General features: G+C 54.2%; 1 protein-coding gene across 2 annotated transcripts in view; it reads left to right on the top strand.

Annotated features, from left to right (window-relative positions):
- SYNE3 (spectrin repeat containing nuclear envelope family member 3) overlaps positions 1 to 12,820 on the top strand; it is a 94,188-nt gene extending 81,368 nt beyond the window's left edge. For both annotated transcript variants that reach the window (XM_072762240.1, XM_072762241.1), the window contains exons 16-18: positions 1,247 to 1,396; positions 2,440 to 2,478; positions 11,286 to 12,820. In XM_072762240.1, the coding sequence (XP_072618341.1) occupies positions 1,247 to 1,396; positions 2,440 to 2,478; positions 11,286 to 11,504 (408 nt within the window). In that variant the 3' untranslated portion in view covers positions 11,505 to 12,820. The remainder of the gene's footprint in view (positions 1 to 1,246; positions 1,397 to 2,439; positions 2,479 to 11,285) is intronic.
- Positions 12,821 to 17,902: the final 5,082 nt, after the last annotated feature.

The following is a 17,902-nucleotide window of genomic DNA, read 5'->3' as shown; positions in this document are numbered from 1 at the left end:
TCTTGAAATACCACTGTGTTACTTTGTGTAGTTTCCAGTTCCCTGCTGAACTTTTTAAGCCTGGCTTTTAATTCTTCAAGCACGGTAAACAGAGCTGTTCTACTGAGTGTGTGTGATAATTCTAATAATTTGAGTCATTTTAGGAGCATTTCTTCTATGTGTTATTTCTGCCTGTTCTTGTTGTTGGAGTCTTGCTTGTTTGGAGCTGCTTTTGATTGTGTGCCAGGCATTGTATTTGACAAACTAGATATAGGGTTAATTTGAGATTAAGGATCATCTCTTCTCCAGAGAGGATTTTGTTTGTGGCTGCCAGGTAAGGAGGCCTTTATTGTTCTGAAACCAGCAGATCCAGGTTCAGAGTTGGAGGCTCCCTGCACCCCTGATGACTTAGAGTTGGACTGCAGTGCACATAGGGTGTGAGCTTATTTCTGATTCACCTTTAAGAGTCTCAGCCACAGGGGAAGTGGGTTATGAGAGTCTCCACCTCTGCAGAGCCCAGACCTTGACCTTTGTCTCCATAGCCCTGTGGGGCTGGCAAAAGCATGATCTGTTGCACAACTGTTTCTTCCAGGTTGTCAAAAGCAGGCCTGAACACTGGCTTTACTTCCTTTCCTGGATTTTAGTCTGAGGTGCCTCTCTCTCTTGCTCTTTGATTCCCTTTAAGTGTTTTTAATACTTTGTCCTCAGTGACAGGTTTGATCCGATTACCTAGGGGACTATGACCAGAAGGTCCTCCCTACATACCTCCTACCTCACATTCGGCCACAGCTCACTTTGTGCCACCACCGCCAACTCCAACCACATCAGAGGTGACTTGCAATTGCCCCAGGTTAAGCTCCTTTACTCTTGTAGAGCTCACATTCTAGTGGGTTCTGTGAAGCTAAGCAAACTGCCCATATCACATTATGAGTAGGATGGGATGAAAGTAGGCCACAAAGCCAGAATTCAGACCCACATGCTCAGTTAGAGCTCCACTCATAACCCCACATCACTACCTCTTGGGAGTCCTGATGATGAAAGGTGCCATCCTGGGGTGACATGTACTATATTTGGATAGAAACATCTGTCCAATCCCAATAGCACTCTGTCAGGCTTAAACATGCCAACAGAAAAGCATGTTCATCAATGGTAGCTTTTATAATGATGGCAACTCTTATGTCAAGCCCTCCGGAAGACTTGGTTCTAGAATGTCAGAAATGGAAGTGACCGTGGAGGTCAGCGGTGCAGCTGTGCCTTTTCCCCACAGGAGCTAGAGACTCGGGTACCAGAAGGTCAGCAACTCTTCGAGGACCTCCTTCATCTCGGGCCAGCAAGGGGGACCTCAGATGAACTGGAAGACCTGCGTTACCGGTGGATGCTGTACAAGTCCAAACTCAAGGACTCTGGCTACCTGCTGGTAGGTGCTGAGGAAGCCCAGGTCCTGGGCTCCGGGGTTGGGACTCTGGCTGAGGCTGGGCTCATCTGAGGAGACTTCGCTGGGCCACACGCACTCTGTCCTGTGCCTCCACTCACCAGACTGAGGTGACCACTCCAAGAGAGGCGACAGAGGCTCACAGGTCCTAGGTGCTTGGCTTGTGAGGTGTCATGTGGCCATCCTGCTACCCCTTGTGGCCGATGCTCCAGGAGTGACGGCAGTAGCCATCATGTTAATGTTTGGGGAGCACTTCGCCATCTAGCAAGCTGAAACCTTCAGGACCCCGTTCAGTCCTTACGGTAGAGTCACCATCTCCAGTCTCTAAAGGGAGAGCCGAGACTCTGAGAATCCCAACTCCTGGGGTCACAGAGTAGAGCCAGCACTGAGCACGCCCTGCTGTGGAAGGCGCGATAGAGGAGAGTGCTCCCCTGGGGCCCGGGGCCCGGGGCCCTGGGATCCAGCCCTGCTCCTCCACTCATTTGCTCTAGATGCAGAACAAGTGCCTTCCCCTTTTGTGTCCCCGTGTCCGCCCCAAGCAAAACAATAGCAATAGCCATGAGAGGCTTTGCGATATGCGACGTCCTCATAAGAACCCTATAAAGGAGGTACCCTTGTTATTCCCTAAGAAGCAATGGGGGAAACTGAGGCTCAAGGGTTAGCTCGAGATGGGGGGCTGTTTGAGATGGCCTCCGAGGGCCCCCTGGGCCCTCAGACCCCAGATGCCAAGCGTCCAAGCCAGCTCAGCGGTCCCCGCAGCAGCCGTACTGGCCACTAGGTGTCAGCGCAGCCCCGGCCAGGTGGCCCCGGCCCAGGCCTTCCCAGACGGAATCCCACCTGGGCCTGCAGTGCGTTAAAAAGCTCATTAAATCGAATCACCTGCTGGTTCAGCCTATCCAGATGACCAGAAGTTTTAAAGAAACACTCCCCTGACAGAACGAATATTCCATTACAGGCTCTGTTGGGATTTGAGTTTCACTCACTTAACGTCTTTTTTCCCCTTTTCCTCTCCTTCCCGAAAATAACAGACACAGAGTTCTCCAGGGGAGCCGACCGGATTCCAAAAGGTACGGTGTCTGCCATCTGTTCCACACGCTAGAGGGCAGGGCGTCTGGAGGTTGGTAGGCCTGCGATGCCGAAGCCAAACTCCTGGGCTTTCTGGAAGGTTCCATGAGGCCCGAGGAACATTTCTAAGGAATGAGCTCTGGGCTACCCTGTGCTGGGCCCCCTGTTCCTGGGAAGCCCCAGGAACATGCAGAATGTACTCAGCTGTGACACCCCCGTGGTAGAAGAGGGACCCTAGAGTTTTTCAGGCAAAACCATGTGGTGGGAATGGACCAGGACAGTAGTGATAGTTATGTTGTGACAACAGGTATAAACCCGGACTGTCTCAGGAAACCCAGACCATTCCAGGCACCCTGGATCGTGTGGCCACTGAGCAGTGGGTGGGCATACGGGGCTCAGTGGAGGACAAAAGAGCAGGCATGGCTGTGCCTGTCCTGTTCCACCAGCAGGTGTTTCCATGTAGGCCCGCCAAGAAGTGCTCAGAGCCCCTCCCGTGTGCTTGCAGGCCGAAGCAGTCACAGTAGCAGCAGTAATAATAATAATCATAACGAGGAACAATTACTGTTACTCTAGATGCTACGTGGTGACTGTCCACTGTGTGCCAGGAATTGTGCTGAGTCGTGGTTAGGGCATCTCATGTAACCGTCCCATCAACACTCCAAGAGGCATTATTCCCTCCACTTGAGCATAGGGAAACTGAGGCATGACAGGATTGGAATGGTTCGTTCAGCGCAGGCGTGCAGCTTCTGGGTGGTCTCTGGCCTTGGGCTCCAAAGCCCTCATCTTGACTTTCCACACTGTGCTTTGGAGACCACATCCCTGGTGGGTGTCCCCACTTCAGGGAAAACCCAGAGTAAATTGACGTCACCTTTTCCAAGGGAACACACTGGTTTTTCTGCCGAGCACTGGCCCATGATGAAGGGAGCCTTCAGTATGCTCTGCTCCAAAGAGCTCTGGGTTCCTCAAGATCCCTAATGCCATGGCATCTGTTTCCAGGTGCCTTGCAGGATTTCTTCTTGGTCTCGGCTACTGTTTTTTTTTTTTTTTTTTTTTTTAATTTTTTTAGGATTTTATTTATTTATTCATGAGAGACACAGAGAGAGAGACAGAGACACAGGCAGAGGGAGAAGCAGGCTCCCTGCAGGGAACCCGATGCAGGACTCGATCCTAGGACCCCAGGATCATGCCCTGAGCTGAAGGCAGATGCTCAACCACTGAGCCACCCAGGAACCCCCCCACCCCAGCTGCTGTTCATGTCTCCCACATGCAAGAGAGTGGGTGTCCCCTGGACTGCGTGGGGCAGTCGCAAGACCAATGCCGTGCTTTGGGCCTAGCGCGTCATCTAACTTTATGGCTTTGGGCAAGTCGCTTTGCCTCTTGGGGCTTACTTTCCCCACCTGCAAAATGGAATTATCAACGCTGCCGTTACTGACTTCATGAATGAATTCTGTAGGTGGTGTGAACTGTTGTTTGTAGAATTCTTCAGAGAGACCAAAGTCCGGTCTCCTCCCCTGCCCCCTCCATTTGGAATAACAGAGTCTCCTCAAGAAACGGACAAGAGCATCAGGAAGGATGGTGGGGTGGGGGGGGGGCCTCACACAGTGCAGCCTCGTGGCTCCTGGAGGCCTCCACACTTTAAGGCCCTCACTGGGGAGCCCCCATCTGATCTGGAGCTCCCAGGCACAATCCATGGGAGTCCTGTCTGGGTCCCCTGATGCATTGCACACAGTAAGTGCTTACTGAATGCCTCCGAGTAGGGGGGACACGTGGTTGTGGGCACCAGGCCTCCAGAACAGGCTCAGTTTCCTGGCAGCCTGTGATTGGCTTAATGTGGAGTATCCACAGCCCTGTGTTCATTTGTTGTCTCTCATTCATTCATTCATTCATTCATTCATTTCACAAGGATTTCCTGAGCACTGATTTTGTGCCAAGCACTGATTTGGGCACTTGGGATCCACCAGTGAGCATGAGAGCAGAGACCTGTCCTGGTGAACGACCCGTCCTGGCTGGGTGAGGGTACCTAGGAGGAAGGGCTCGCAGGTCCAGACTGTGGTGCTCTGCGTAGTGGCCCATCTCTGGGGCAGGTGCTCCAAAGGGCAGCAGTGGATTGGGGTCTTTATAGGGGCAGATGTTGGGCACACTTTTGTAGGGTATGCAAAGCAAGGAGGCTCTACGTGGCTAAAAAATAGGCTTATTCAGGCTATGTTTAAAATAATTGGATGTGTGAAAATTTGAGTTTGGTGCTGGCAGGCTGGCTTCTGTGAAGCCCTCTGGGAAGAGGTAAGCAGCCTGCAAACCGATGTGCAAGAGGTCATCTTGGGCTCACTTATGTGACCAAGTAAGCACAGATTTCTGGGTCCCACCCTGAGTTTTTGTTTCGTTGGGTCTAAGGTGGCCCAAGAACCTGCATTTCTAGTAAGGTCCCAGGTGACACTGCTACTGCTGGCCTGGGACCACACTCTGAGAACCACGGCTTGGCAAACTGGATTTGAATCTAGGATCCACCATTAGCGGGTGTGACTGTTGACGAGTCACTCGGCCACAGTTTTCTGATGAACAGAAACAGGGTCCACTGAGCTAACAGTAGGCAGAGTTCTTGTAACAGCCTGAACACAGCGGATTCATAATTGCCATGTAAGACTTCTGTGACCCTGCCCCTGCTTATCTTAATGAGAACAAAGGCAGCAATGATACTTCTAGGGGGTGGGAGGACACCTCCCTCGTGTGGTTTTTGCTGCTCAATGTATGTGCATTCACCTATGTGCACACGAGCACGCGTGCACACACGCACGCAGGCCTAACAGGCAAAATATAGACTCTGTCTTCAGGCCTTGTAATCTTGCCAGCTTAAAAACATTTCATATGTGATTTTTAGTCCAAAAGGAAAGGGAAAAAAACTGCCCCAAAGCTAATTATTTATGAGCAGTTGGTTCTCCACACTTTTTTTTTTTCTCTCCGTGCACCAAGTCATCGAAAGCTCCAACGACGTCAATGGCTTCAGCCTGCTTGTTTGTATAAACACGATAATTAAGATTTATTAAATTTGCAGCTGCCTCCACACTTGCCAGCTCCATGGCACCGGATACACAGGCCTGCAGCATTCAGGCACATGAAATGTAATTGCTTTTTAAATTGCAATTGGGCCGTGAGTCAGCTGAATCCCTGCCTTGGCCCGGGGAGGTGGTGCAGTCCTTCTTGAGGCAAACTTTGAGTTGAAGAACAGATTTGCCAGTGTTTCTGTTTGCCCGGGTGAAGTGGGGCAGGGCCAAGTGTGCCAGTTTGCGGGAGCGGAGAGCAAACACCTCCCGTGCACACTGGGAGCTCTGGGGATGTCTCCCCAGACATGGAGTGACCCAAAGCAGCATCCTATTTATTTGATCGTATCTCGTAGGTCTTAAGGCTCACGATTTTTCACATTTTCATGTTTCTGGAATATTGGGTGGCTTATTATGATTACTCCTTTCAGCGAGGATTTGAGCTTGAAAATCTTTGCTTGCGGGTGGCCTTCTGTTTTGTGTTCCCTTGGCTCACACTGCTTGTGTAAATGCAAACGCCCAGCCTCTGGGAGCTCCAGGCTGCAGTTCACATTTGCAGAGAAGAGGAATCCCCCTCGCTTCACGCAGCACCGAGATGATACCTCATATCTCCTCGTTTTCCCCTTTGCATTTCCCCTGGCGTGGAAGGCACGGCCCCCAGGTACCCCAGCTTTGTGAGGAGTCTCCGGTCAGAGGCTCCACCTCGGCTGGTTGTGTCCTTTCTGAGCGGTTTGTGATATTAATAATGACACACCTCACAACAGGCATCCCAGATGAGACGAAATACTCTGCTGCGGAGTCTCAGGAAGCCTTAGTGAGTTTCCCACGTTAGATGGTAAAGCGTCTTTCGTGATAACTATGATTTAAAAAAGAAAAATCTCTGCTGTGTGCCAGGCACCACGCCGGAATGCTCACCTGCCCGGCCTTTGCTGCTCACAAACACCTTCTCCTTTTAGTGGGAGCAGCGCGGCCTCTTGGTACCTTCTCCATCCGTGAGAGCAGGCCCGATCGGCGTGGGGGCAGAGGAGATGTGACTTGACTTGGTCGCACTGTGATCCACTGTGTCGCTTTGGGGGCTAAGTTTGGCCAAGGGGCTGGGCTTTGCTGGGGATGTGCAGTCTCTGACCCTGAAAATGAGAGAGCCCGGGATGGGCCTCAACCTGTGTGCTGTGTTATACCAGGGCCCTGTCTGCCTGTCTGTCCCCCGAGCCCAGAAGCGACTGGCTACTGCCTGCATATGAAAGAGTCCACGCAGGGCGCCCGGGTGGCTCAGTCAGTTGACATCAGCCTTCAGCTCAGGTCGTGATCTCGGGGTCCTGGGATCAAGTTCTGCATCAGGCTCCCTGCTCGGCGGGGAGCCTGCTTCTCCCTCTGCCTGCTTGTGCTGTCTCTCTCTCATTCTCTGTCAAATAAAGAAATAAAATTAAAAAGAGAGAGAGAGAGTCCACAGTCCATGCAAACTCTTCTGACATCAAGTTTTTGAAACCTGTCTTTGACTTCAGAAATCCAGGCAAGCTCTCTGTGCTCATCTTCCCATCACCCAGCACCCCTGCCCTGGCCACCCCGCTCCTCTGAAATTCACCCCAGCCACGTAACTGGAGCTACTGCTTCACGACGCCCAGTGAGCGTGTCTCTGGCCTCTGGGCAGCCGGGTTGGTGACCGCGCTCCCCGCCCACAGCCGCTCCTGTTCTTCTCACTCTCGTGGGTGCCTCTCTCTTTACTTCTCCCAGGTCACATACTCGGTGTAGACAAAACCCAGTGTGGATGAAATTCCCTTACTGAAGGCAGAGCCCACATTCAAAATTTTAAAGCTGCCTCCATAGCCTTTTAAAAAATTAATAGACATTTTTTTGGGGGGGAGCAGTTTTAGGTTCATAGAAAAGTCGAGTGGATCATACGGAGGGTTCCTCCCTTATTATTAACATCTTGCATTTCTATGGTCTGTGGGTTACAATCACTGAGCCAATATTGCCGCATCGCTATTAACTGAAATTCGTAATTTATGTCAGGGGTCGCTTTTTGTGTTGTGTATTCTATGGATTTTGATAAATGTGTAATAGCACGTTTCTTCCATCCTCCTACCCTACAGAGCAGCCTCACCGCCCTAAAAATCCCCATGTGCCACCTATCATGCCTCCCCCAGCCCAGCCCCTGGAAACCACTGTCTGTTTTATGGTTTTGTCTTTGCCAGAACATCATAGAGCTGGCATCAGACGGCATGGAGCCTTCTCAGATTGGCTTCTTTCACTTGATAATATGCATTTAAGGCTCCTGTCTGGTTTTTGGCTTGCTTGATAACTCATTTCTTTCTGTCACCGAGTAATATTCCATCATATTAATATTCCACTTATGGCCTTTTAATAGGCTTCTCTCCTCCGTGCTGGGTCCAGTCCAGGGCCACCCATTGCATTCAGCTGGGAGATCTCTTTGGTTTCCTCAAGGCTAGAACTAGTCTTCCATCTTTCTTGACCTTTACCTTGAGTCCAGGTCAGAGATTTTATAAGATGTCCCTCAAGGCACATTTCCCTGATAACTCCTTGCAGTTGGAATCGGGCTGTGCATTTCTGGCAGGAATGTCATAGAAGGGATGCTGTGTTCTTCGCGCGTCTTCCTGGGAGACACACGATGTTACTATGGCCCCAACATCACTGATGCTAACTCTGACCACGTGACTAAGGGGGTGCCTGCCAGGCTTCTCCCCTCTACAGTGCTATCCTTTGGTTTGTAATTAATAAGTCATCTGTGGGGCACTGCTTAGAGACGCTGGAAATACAGGGCCTCTTTCTTCAGTGGTTGGATCTATGGGGCTTTCTGCAGCCTCTTTCTTCCCATGACTCATCTGGGCAGTTGCATCTGCTGCTGACTCCAGGCCTCCCACTCTCTTGGGTCCATCTGTCCAGTCCAGGTCTCCCTTCTGGCTTCAGTCCCAAAGGCCCGACCATCTGCTGGATGCCTACTTGGGAGTCCCATAGACCCTTGGATTCAGCATGTCCAAAGCTGACCTCCTTGTATTCCCTGCACCCAACCAAAGCCTGGTCCCTGTATCAGTGAAAAATGTCATGACCACTCACATTCCCAAGCTGGATGTCTCCAGGTCATCTTAGACCTTCACTGACCTTGGTCCTAAGCTCAGAGCTTGGCCATGGATGGAACTCAGATGAGAGATATGAGGGAAGGAAGGGAGGGGATAGGGTGGGAGAGAAGCCATATGCACATACATCTCCCAAATGAGGCTCCGTCCCTGCCCGAGTAATGACAAGATCTCTCCTCACTCCGGTCACTCCATCAGAGGTCCTCGCCGCTGATTAACTAAACCACCTCCTAAAGGCCAGCTCAGATGGTGTTACCTCCCATCTCCCTCCAAAACCAACTCAAGGTTCTGGAAAAATACTATCTGTGGCCTGACCATCATGTGCATCATGTCCCGGGGAGGAGATAAAATGAACCTAGCCCCACCCCAGCCATTGCCATCCTGTCCCTGTCTGGCAACTGTCCAGAGCCCCTGAGGTCTCACAGGAGGTGAATCTGGGGCTACCTCGGTGCTTCGGCAGTGAGCAGTTAGTGAGGAAATGATCACAGGCATGGTGAGCAGGCCCCAGCCCAGGAAACCCTGGCCATCCTGAGACCCACTGGCATAGATGGGGAGGGGTCCCCTTATGAGGGAAACCCAGGGAGAGGAAGCCAGTCTGCATGTGGCACTGCAGGCCACCAGAGGGACCCTCAGGGACCAGACAAATTGCTAGTGAGAGCATCACGGAGGCCTGGGGGCTGGCCCATCTTGAGTTAACAGAGGAAAGCTGGCCCCTGCCCATCACTCTTGGCGGTGGCCTGGAAGCACCTTTGTGGTGGTTAAGGAGCACCAGCCTGCACCCAGGAAAGCCCCTGCGAGCCCCAGGGGTGATGCAGTGTGACTCCCATACTCAGAGCCCCGGCTCGGGATGGGACCAGATTCAACAGCTCAAGGCTGACTGGCAACCCCGGGCCTGGGCTGACCCTCATTGTTGGTGGTGTGGCTAAGTTATTCCCCGTGAGAATGCCACGCAGGATGGCGGGCAGAGCCTGGGCGTGGAACGATACTGGTGCTGTGCCTGTCTGTGTGACCTCGCGGGGAGACCGGGGCAGGGTGGGGGGCAGAACAAAAGCCGCTGGGCCTGGGGCTTGTGCTCGGGGTGTCCATCAATGGCAGAGCCTCTGAGCAGTGAGAACAGCCACAGCCAGTGGTCAGTGCCTACCTGCGTGGTCACACGATGGGCACCAAGGGAGCAACAGGTGGTCAGATGCCCAGAAAGGGAGGAGGGACTCTTTCATTCACTGTTTCATTCATTCAGCACATATTTGTTGAGCAAAATTAAGGTCAAGGGGAGTCCAGGGGACCACAGACTTTAATCAGTCATCCAAAGGAAAGGTACTGGGGCTATGAAAATGTGTAATGGGGCTATTGTGTTCTACAGCAGGGACGGTCCCCCCGAGGACGCCACTCACAGGCTGAAATTCGAGTGATCAGTAGAAACTCACCAGGTGCATTAGACAAAGGAGGGAGGTTAGTATTCCAGACAGCAGGGATAGCCTGTGCAAAGGCCCAGTGGCAGGAGGGCCCTTGAGGGACTGTTGAGATGGCATTTAAGGAAGCCAGTGCTTTACTCTCCAATGGGCCTGGGTCCTTGATCCCTGGCTCCATCAGGTAAAGGGGGAAGCTTGCAGGGCCACAGGAGTGGCCTATCTGCCCCTGTCTCCACCAGTTGGAGGAGAAAGGGAGTGGACAGTTACTGCGCATAGCATGCATTGCCTCATTTATCCTTCTGACTTTGGCAGGCAGGCCTCATTCTCTGACTTCTCCCCAACAGATGACGGAACTGTGGCTCAGGGAGGCTGGACGACCTGTCCTAGGTTACACAGCTAGGGAGTGGCAGAGCCAGGGGACACCTCAGAACTCGAAACCCTTTCTTTTCCCCCACATCGCCTCTCATCAAGGGTAGATTAGGTCAGAGTTACTGTGATAAACTCGTCTTGCCTGAACCCCTCAAAATTCCATAGAGTCTCCAGTCTGCATGAGACCTCTACTTCCGTGAGTAACCAGCTCTTGGGCCTGTAGTCTTTGGCAGTGAGGACATCCCATGAGGCCACAACCCAACTAGTTTCTCTAGAATTTAGGAAATGTCTTTTGGTCACTTTCTTGTTGCAGCAAGGAAGTTCACTAGGCGTTCCGACCTGTGTGTCTGACCTTCAGGTGATATCGGTGGTGTTGATGGTGCAGGTGGTGACGAAGAAGGTAGAGGAAGAGGAGGAAATGATGATGAGCATGGTAGTAATGACCATGATTTAGACAGTGATCGTATTAATGAGGCATGCTCATCATGACAGCAGCTTTGAGTACCTGCTATGTGCCAGGCTCTGTCTCATGAACCCTCACGGCGACTCTGTCACGTGGGTACCATTTTTGTCCGTATTTATGGATGAGAAATTTGAAGTTTGGAGAAGTTGAGCCACCTTCTCAAGGTTTACAACCAGGGCTCTTACCACCAGGCAAAGATTTCTATAATAGCCAACCAAAGCCTGCAACTTTGCATTTTTTTTTCTACCTTTCATACCTGGAATGGTTTCTGGGAGAACTGACATTAGCCCCATTTCACAGTTGGAAAAACTGAGGCCTATAAGGCCCACCGGTCAGCCCAGAGCCACTGCTGGGCCAGCGGCCTCTTTACCCTCTCCTCCTGCTCGGTAGCGCGGGGTCAGGGGGTCCCTGAGCCCACTCACGCCTGCTTTTGTTCTGCAGACTCCACGGTGGCGGTGGCAGTGGCGGTGGCGAGGACTCTGCTCCCTCTTCCGGAAGGCGTGCTGCGTGGCGCTGCCCTTGCAGCTGCTGCTGCTCCTTCTCCTGCTGCTGCTCCTACTGCTCCCGGTCGGGGAGGAGAACCGCAGCTGCACCTTGGCCAACAACTTCGCCCGCTCCTTCCGGCTCATGCTCCGCTACAGCGGCCCGCCGCCCACCTAAGCCGCCCGGGCAGCAGGTGACTTTCTTCTCCGACCGTCCGCCAGCCCCGGAGGTGTAAATACTCTATTGATGTTCCCACAACAAAACCACTTTTTATACGGTGTTGTCTTAGTCTATTTATACGAAAGGGGTACCTCTGTGTGCCTCGGAAAGAATGTATAGAATTTTTATAGCCTCTGTATGTGGCTGCTCGGCGTGTCTAGTTTCATATACGACGTCTGTCTGTAGGTGGGAGGATGTCCAGCAGTTGGTGTGTCCAGCGGGATTTCGGGGCACGTTTGCACACACACCCACCCCGCCCCCCATCATAGGAGCAATCATAATGTGTTGCTTTTAGGGCAACCGCTTGCCCGGGAAGCCAAGCCCCAAGCCCAGATGTTGGTGAGAAGGCCCCTGAGCTGCGGACATAGCAGAGCAACAGAGGCCCTTGCTCGGCCCCCAGTTACTCTTGTTTTGTGCACAGTGAGGACAGAGGACGCTCTCTGGGTTTGAAGCAGAAATGGTGACTATCGATGGCGGGCCTGGTGACCGCAGTGAAAAGTGCCAAGTGGTAGAGTGATGGTCAAGGGAGGAGGAGAAGAACTATAGCGAGCAGACCTGGCACGAAAACAGCATACGTGATCGGGGCTCCGTGCGCGGGGGTGGGGGGCGGGAGCGCCAGCCCCCACCTCGCAGCCTTGGACCCCAGCACCCAGCGATGGTGGAGGCTGGCTCCTAACTGCCTTAGAACTGGATCGTGCTTTCCCTAAATCAACACTAAGTGTCCTTTTAGTAAATGCCTCGTGCTCACTCTTTCCAAACTGATTTCGTCTGTTCTCCTCTCCTAGGAGACCAAGAGGGGGTCCTGCAGGCCTGTGGGTTTGGCAGGTGTCGAGCCGTGGAAAGGGCCTGTAAAGGGAGGGAAACCGAGGACCGGGGAGGGTCCTGGCCGCCCGTGTCGAGCCCTGCCCGCCGCACCCCTGCACCCACGGGCCCACCCTCCCCAGCCCCGAGGGCCCTAACTGCTTAGCCCTGACCGCACAGGCCCGGGAGGAGCTGGGCACCCCGACCCGGAGCCCCGAGCCCCAAGCACAGGCCCACTGTGGTGCGACCTCCCCCCGCATCCAGCAGGCGCTCAGGCCCAGGCAGCTGTGTCCCATGAGCCCGCGCCGGGGAGGGGGAGGCTGTGGGTGGGCTGGCCGGGGGCAACGTCCCTGCGTGTTTTTTAAACTTTGATAATGAGGCCGCAGAGCCTGCTTGTTTGCATAACTGTTTTAAAGAGAGAATTGCTATTTTCATTACTTTCCTACAAATACAGTTGTGAAGTAACAACAGCACTTGCTGGTGCTTCTCAAGTGTCATCTCTTCTGCTTAAAGTGGATGCTGACAGTTAGGCTGTTTATGACTTCCTAGCTCCCCGAACGACCACCGCCAAGAGCTTTCAGGTGCCTTTCCAGAAGGGGGGCCGGAGGGGGACCTGCGTGTGTTTGTTTCCTCTGTCCCCAGAGTGACAGTGGAGAGAAATGGGAATATCTCCACCCAGCCCAGCTGTGTGTGTGTGTGTCTGTGTGTGTGTGTGTGTGTGTGAGAGAGAGAGAGAGAGAGAGAGAGAGAGAGAGAGAGAGACAGGGAGAAGGAAAGAGGGAGAGAAGGAAGAAGAGGGGAAGAAGAGGGGGAAGCAGAGGGAGAGGGGAGGAGGGGGGAGTATGGAGGAGGACAGGAGGAGGAGGGGAGGAGGAGGAGGATGGGATAGGAGGAGGAAGGGGGAGAAGGGGAGGGAATAGGAGGAGGAAGAGTGGAGGAGGGGAAGGGAGGAGGAGGAGGGAGGGGGACAGGAGGAGGAGGGGAGGAGTGGAGGGAGGAGGAGGAGGGAGGGGATAAGAGGGAGGACAGGAGGAGGAAGAAAAGGGAGGAGTGGAGGGAGGAGGCGGAGGAAGAGGGAGAAGGGGAGAACAGGGGAGGGGAGAGGAGGGGAGGCTGGGGAGGGCAGGGGAGGAGGAGGGGGAGGAAGGGATAGGAGGAGGGGGGACAGGAGGAGGAGGGGGGAGGGGATAGGAGGAGGAAGAGGAATATGATCAAAGGCGCGGGTCCCCTCCTCAGCTGCCTCCCCTCCTCCCTCCCCCCCATCTCAGTTGGGCCTCCACAGGGAGAGATGCAGGCAGGACCCAAGGGTGAGGGGTGGGATGCGCGGAAGCGGCGGCAGAGGAGGCTCGAGGGGCCCACATGGGCCCGAGGCGGCCTGCCCCTAACGCGGAGCGCCTCGCACCTGGTGCAGGCGGGGCCCGGCCCCTCGGTAGGCGCCTGGGGAGCCAGCGTCCACCGAACCCCCGCGACAGCACCCGGGGCGGCATCACCTTCACCTGCTTTCTCTGAGACGGGAAAGCCGACACGTCAAGACAGACACACCAGCCGTGCGGAGCTGGGATCTGAACCTGGGGCGGCCCCGTGCAAAGCCCAGGCCGCGGGAGGGGGCTGGGGGCCCGGGTGCACGTGCCCCTCGGCGAGCCCGCTGGACTGGACGGGGTGCTTCCCTGCAGGCCCGGCCCTGGGCTCTGCGCGGGGGCGCCCGGGGGGGACAGTCACGGGGTCCTCTGCAGACACCTCACACCAGTCGCTTCCCGCGGCAGGGGAAACAGGGCAAAGCTTCTGCCCCTGGGGGGGTGAGCACCTCTCTGTCCTGTGCGCCCCAGGCGTGGCTGACCCCAGTGGGAGGAAGCCCAGTGCCCAGCGCCGGGTGGGGACTTCGGCTGTGGTTGTTGATTGGTGTGAAGAACCCCAGGGGCGGGTGCATTAGGTGACCCCAACCCTCCCCCCCAGGATACAGAGGAAGTGGCTCCCCGTGGACTCACTCGCCTCTCTCACCACCTCTCACCTCCTGGCGTCTGGCTGGAGTTCCCAGCAAGGACCCAGTGTCCAAGGATGCATGTCCCCGGGCAGCACTGGGGGACAGCAGATCTGCACCTGGGCAGCTTGTGCCACCGGCGGTTCGGGCTACCCTGCCTTGCGGGGCCCTGGCTCAGGCTGCCGGGCAGCACAGGGCCCGGGGGTGATGGCATCTCCCGGGAGCCTGAACCAGGGCCTGACCTCCGAGGGGGCGCTGAGCAGCCCCGCGTGGCTTTGGGGACCTGCCCGGAAGCTGTCCCGGTTAGAGACGGCAGACAGAGCCAATGGAGGAAGGGATGGCGAATGGGCGTCGAAGGCAGGAGGGGACAGCCACTCGATGTCACCAAACTGTACACTTATGGGGATCCCTGGGTGGCGCAGCGGTTTGGCGCCTGCCTTTGGCCCAGGGCGCGATCCTGGAGACCCAGGATCGAATCCCACATCGGGCTCCCTGCATGGAGCCTGCTTCTCCCTCTGCCTGTGTCTCTGCCCCTCCCCCCCTCTCTCTCTCTCTCATAAATAAACAAACATTTAAAAAAAAATTAAAAACAAACAAACAAACTGTACACTTAAAATTGGTGAGGACAGTAAATTTCAGTTTTGCTACAATTAGAGAGAGAGAGAGAGAGAGGAGAGGGAGGGAGGGAGGGAGGGAGGGAGGGAGACCAGGCTGTATGTGTTTACTTCTCAACTTTTATCTGAGAAACAAGGACTAGTGGCAAAGTTTTCACTGACCGAAGACAAAATGAAAATAATAGTCATAATAAGGACAAAAGCCTGGAGGTTTGCTCTACGTTTCATCTAAGCGACAACTCTTTGTTCTGGAGCATCCTTCCTCCTGTTGGCGTTGGGTGGCCTGGAGGAATGCGGTGTGGGTGAGCTGCAGCCTCCTCTGGGTATGCTATCAGGGGCCTTAGAGGACAAAATTAAAAGCTGCCAAGTCAATGTTGGTTTTCCCCAAAGTCACTGTTCTTTCTAGAAGGCCAGGAGATCCCTGCCGGAGAAGGCCAGGAGATGTGAGGGGGCAGCTCGAGAAATGCCTTGTGCTGGACTCTCAGGGTGGGAGGAAAGAGCCCTGGGAAGTGGACAGGGTGCGAGTCCGGTGGTTTGTGACAACGGCGCCAGGCGGGGTCCCTGTGCCTTTGTCTTTAAGCCAGCGCAGCAGGCGTTCTCAGGTCCTTTGTCTGTGCCAGGCTCGTGCTGGAGAATTCAGGTGAATAAAAGCCCTGCCAGGGGCTGCAGGCCCTGCCCTCTGGGAGCTCACAGCCCAGGGGAAGGGTTTGTGCCACAGAAGATGCCAAACCAAACTGAGTCCTTGCGCTTGACTTTGCCCATTGCCCTCCTGGAGGTGGCGCAGCCACCATCACAGAAGCTGGAAGGAGGAGGTGCTGGGATGGCCCAGGCCGTGGCCTGCATGTGTCTTGCTTCCCCTGGAAGTTCCCTTAGCTAAGTCCTCAGGAGCAAATCTCTGCCATCGTTGCCCCCAAAGACCTGGTGACACTAACCCGATATGTCTGTCCCTTGGAGGTCACCATGCAGCTGTGAGGCAAGCCGTGCAAAGGACAGATCAGGGCCTGGGCACGGCAGCAGGAGCCAGGACGGGCTGTGCTCAGTCAAGGGGTGGTTCCTCGAGGTGTGCTGTGTCTTGGAAAAGGTTTCTGGAAGCTTCTGGCAAGGCCTAAGGTGGAAGCCATGGATGTGCAAGCTCTCAAATGCTGCATGTTTATTGTCATTTCTATTCCTGGCACAATGATTCATCCGCAATCATGGGTCATGGTAAAAAATTTGTGGTTGGAAATACCAAACTGAGAAGCCCACTTTTCCACCCTGGAGATTTTCTGGGTTGGAAGTATACATTCCCTCGATCAATTTGGCCAAGAATTAGGATTGTCCCCTGCCCCTCCCCACCTCCTGCCCGCTGTTAGTCTCCAGAGCAAGGGCACCGGGGGTCCCCCTTGAGAGGCTGTGCCTGGGGCAGAGGGGGTTAAGGAGGGGTGCAGGGTGTTCTGTGGATCCTAACGAGCAGCTCTCACGGGCTGTAGCACAGTGACGTCCAGTAAGCCTCTTGTGTCCCTGGCCTAGCTGGACTTGGGCCCTAATTCCCTCTCTCATGGCAACTCAGCTACTCCAGTGGGCCTCCCCCAACCCCACTCCTTTCACCCAGTCTGATTGTCACCAATCCCGGGCAGCAGCACAGGAGAGGGACGAGGCCATGAGCTTTGAGCTCAGCACAGCCCCGGCACAAAATACACCGGCAGGTACTTCTATTACTGTGTCCACGGCAGACATTGGTAATGGATTACCGAGCTCTTCCCCTGCCCCTCTCCAGCCGGACTGGACCTCACAGCCCTTCTCAAAACCATTGGCAGCTGCTGCCAATCCATTTGTCATGCCAGAAAAACCTGTTTGACCTCCTTGCACCTGATGTTACCATCCCCTCAGAACTCTCAATTCTGGCCTCTTCCTCTTTTTTTGTTTTTTGTTTTTTTTTTAGTTTTAAAATTAGGATGTTCCCAATCAAAAATCACTTTCCTTAGTTTTGTAGGTGAGTGATACAAGCTAAGCCCAGAAAGCAGATAATCGATAAATTATCAGATAATCGATGAATCGATAGAACTTCCAGGGGAAGCAAAATGGAGTAGGAAATGCTAAATTACTTGGTTTTCCAGGCTGTTGGTAGTAGGGACTTTTATAGACTTGTCCTGTTCCAACCTGTGCCCATTGTACAGGTGAGCCAACTGAGGTCCTGACAGTTCTTGTTCACCCAGTGAGGCAGGCAGTTAGTTCCAGAGCTGGGGACAGGTCTCAATGCATCAGGTGACAGAGTGACAGCAGTGAGCAGTGCTGGATGGGGCGCAGTTGGAGCTCTGCCATTAACAGCTGGGTGACCTCGGGTGAGCTTCCCCACAACCATAAAAGGGGAAGTTAGCCCTGGAATCCCCATGCTGCCTGAGATGTTAGAAGATTCCCAGAAGATGGTGGTGGGAAATCCCCAGATTCAGCCCTGAGTCTCAGAATCCCTCCTCCCACCAGCTGTGGGTTAACCAGGAACTTTGCTTTTACCTCATCCTGAGAAATCGAGCCAGATAGTCGTTGGCATCCTCTGCTCAGCTCAGGGATGTCAGAGCCAAGGATTCTGTAGCTCTCTTTCCTGCTCCTCCTGTTTACCTCATGGCCCTAGGTGCTTGCTCTACCTCCGATTTTTCATCTGGGTTCCAGGTAGGAAGAGCCAGGATGAGCAAGCTGAACTGCAAGGAACCCAGGAAACAGGCATCTCAAGAAAGAGGGTAGGGTGGATTCAGGTGGCACTAAGGTGTCTCTGCCTTTGATACCTGCATCTTCCATGTCTTGGTCTCACGCTCTGCCACCAGGGCTCAGAGGTGCTCATCACTGGAGCAAGAGCAGGACCACCTCTGCCCACCACCTGCGCCACCAGCTGGCAGGGCTCCCTGGGTCCGTTGGGTCCTTACCCTCCCCAAGGTATTACGGGCATTCCTTCCGCCTTCAGGGCACTTCCAGGCCCACCTGTTGGTAAG

This window comes from Vulpes vulpes, chromosome 6 (assembly GCF_048418805.1).
Source record: "Vulpes vulpes isolate BD-2025 chromosome 6, VulVul3, whole genome shotgun sequence".
NCBI classification, from domain to species: Eukaryota; Metazoa; Chordata; class Mammalia; order Carnivora; family Canidae; genus Vulpes; species Vulpes vulpes.
The sequence above is the reverse complement of the archived record's forward strand: the minus strand, read 5'-3'. Positions and strand labels throughout refer to the sequence as shown.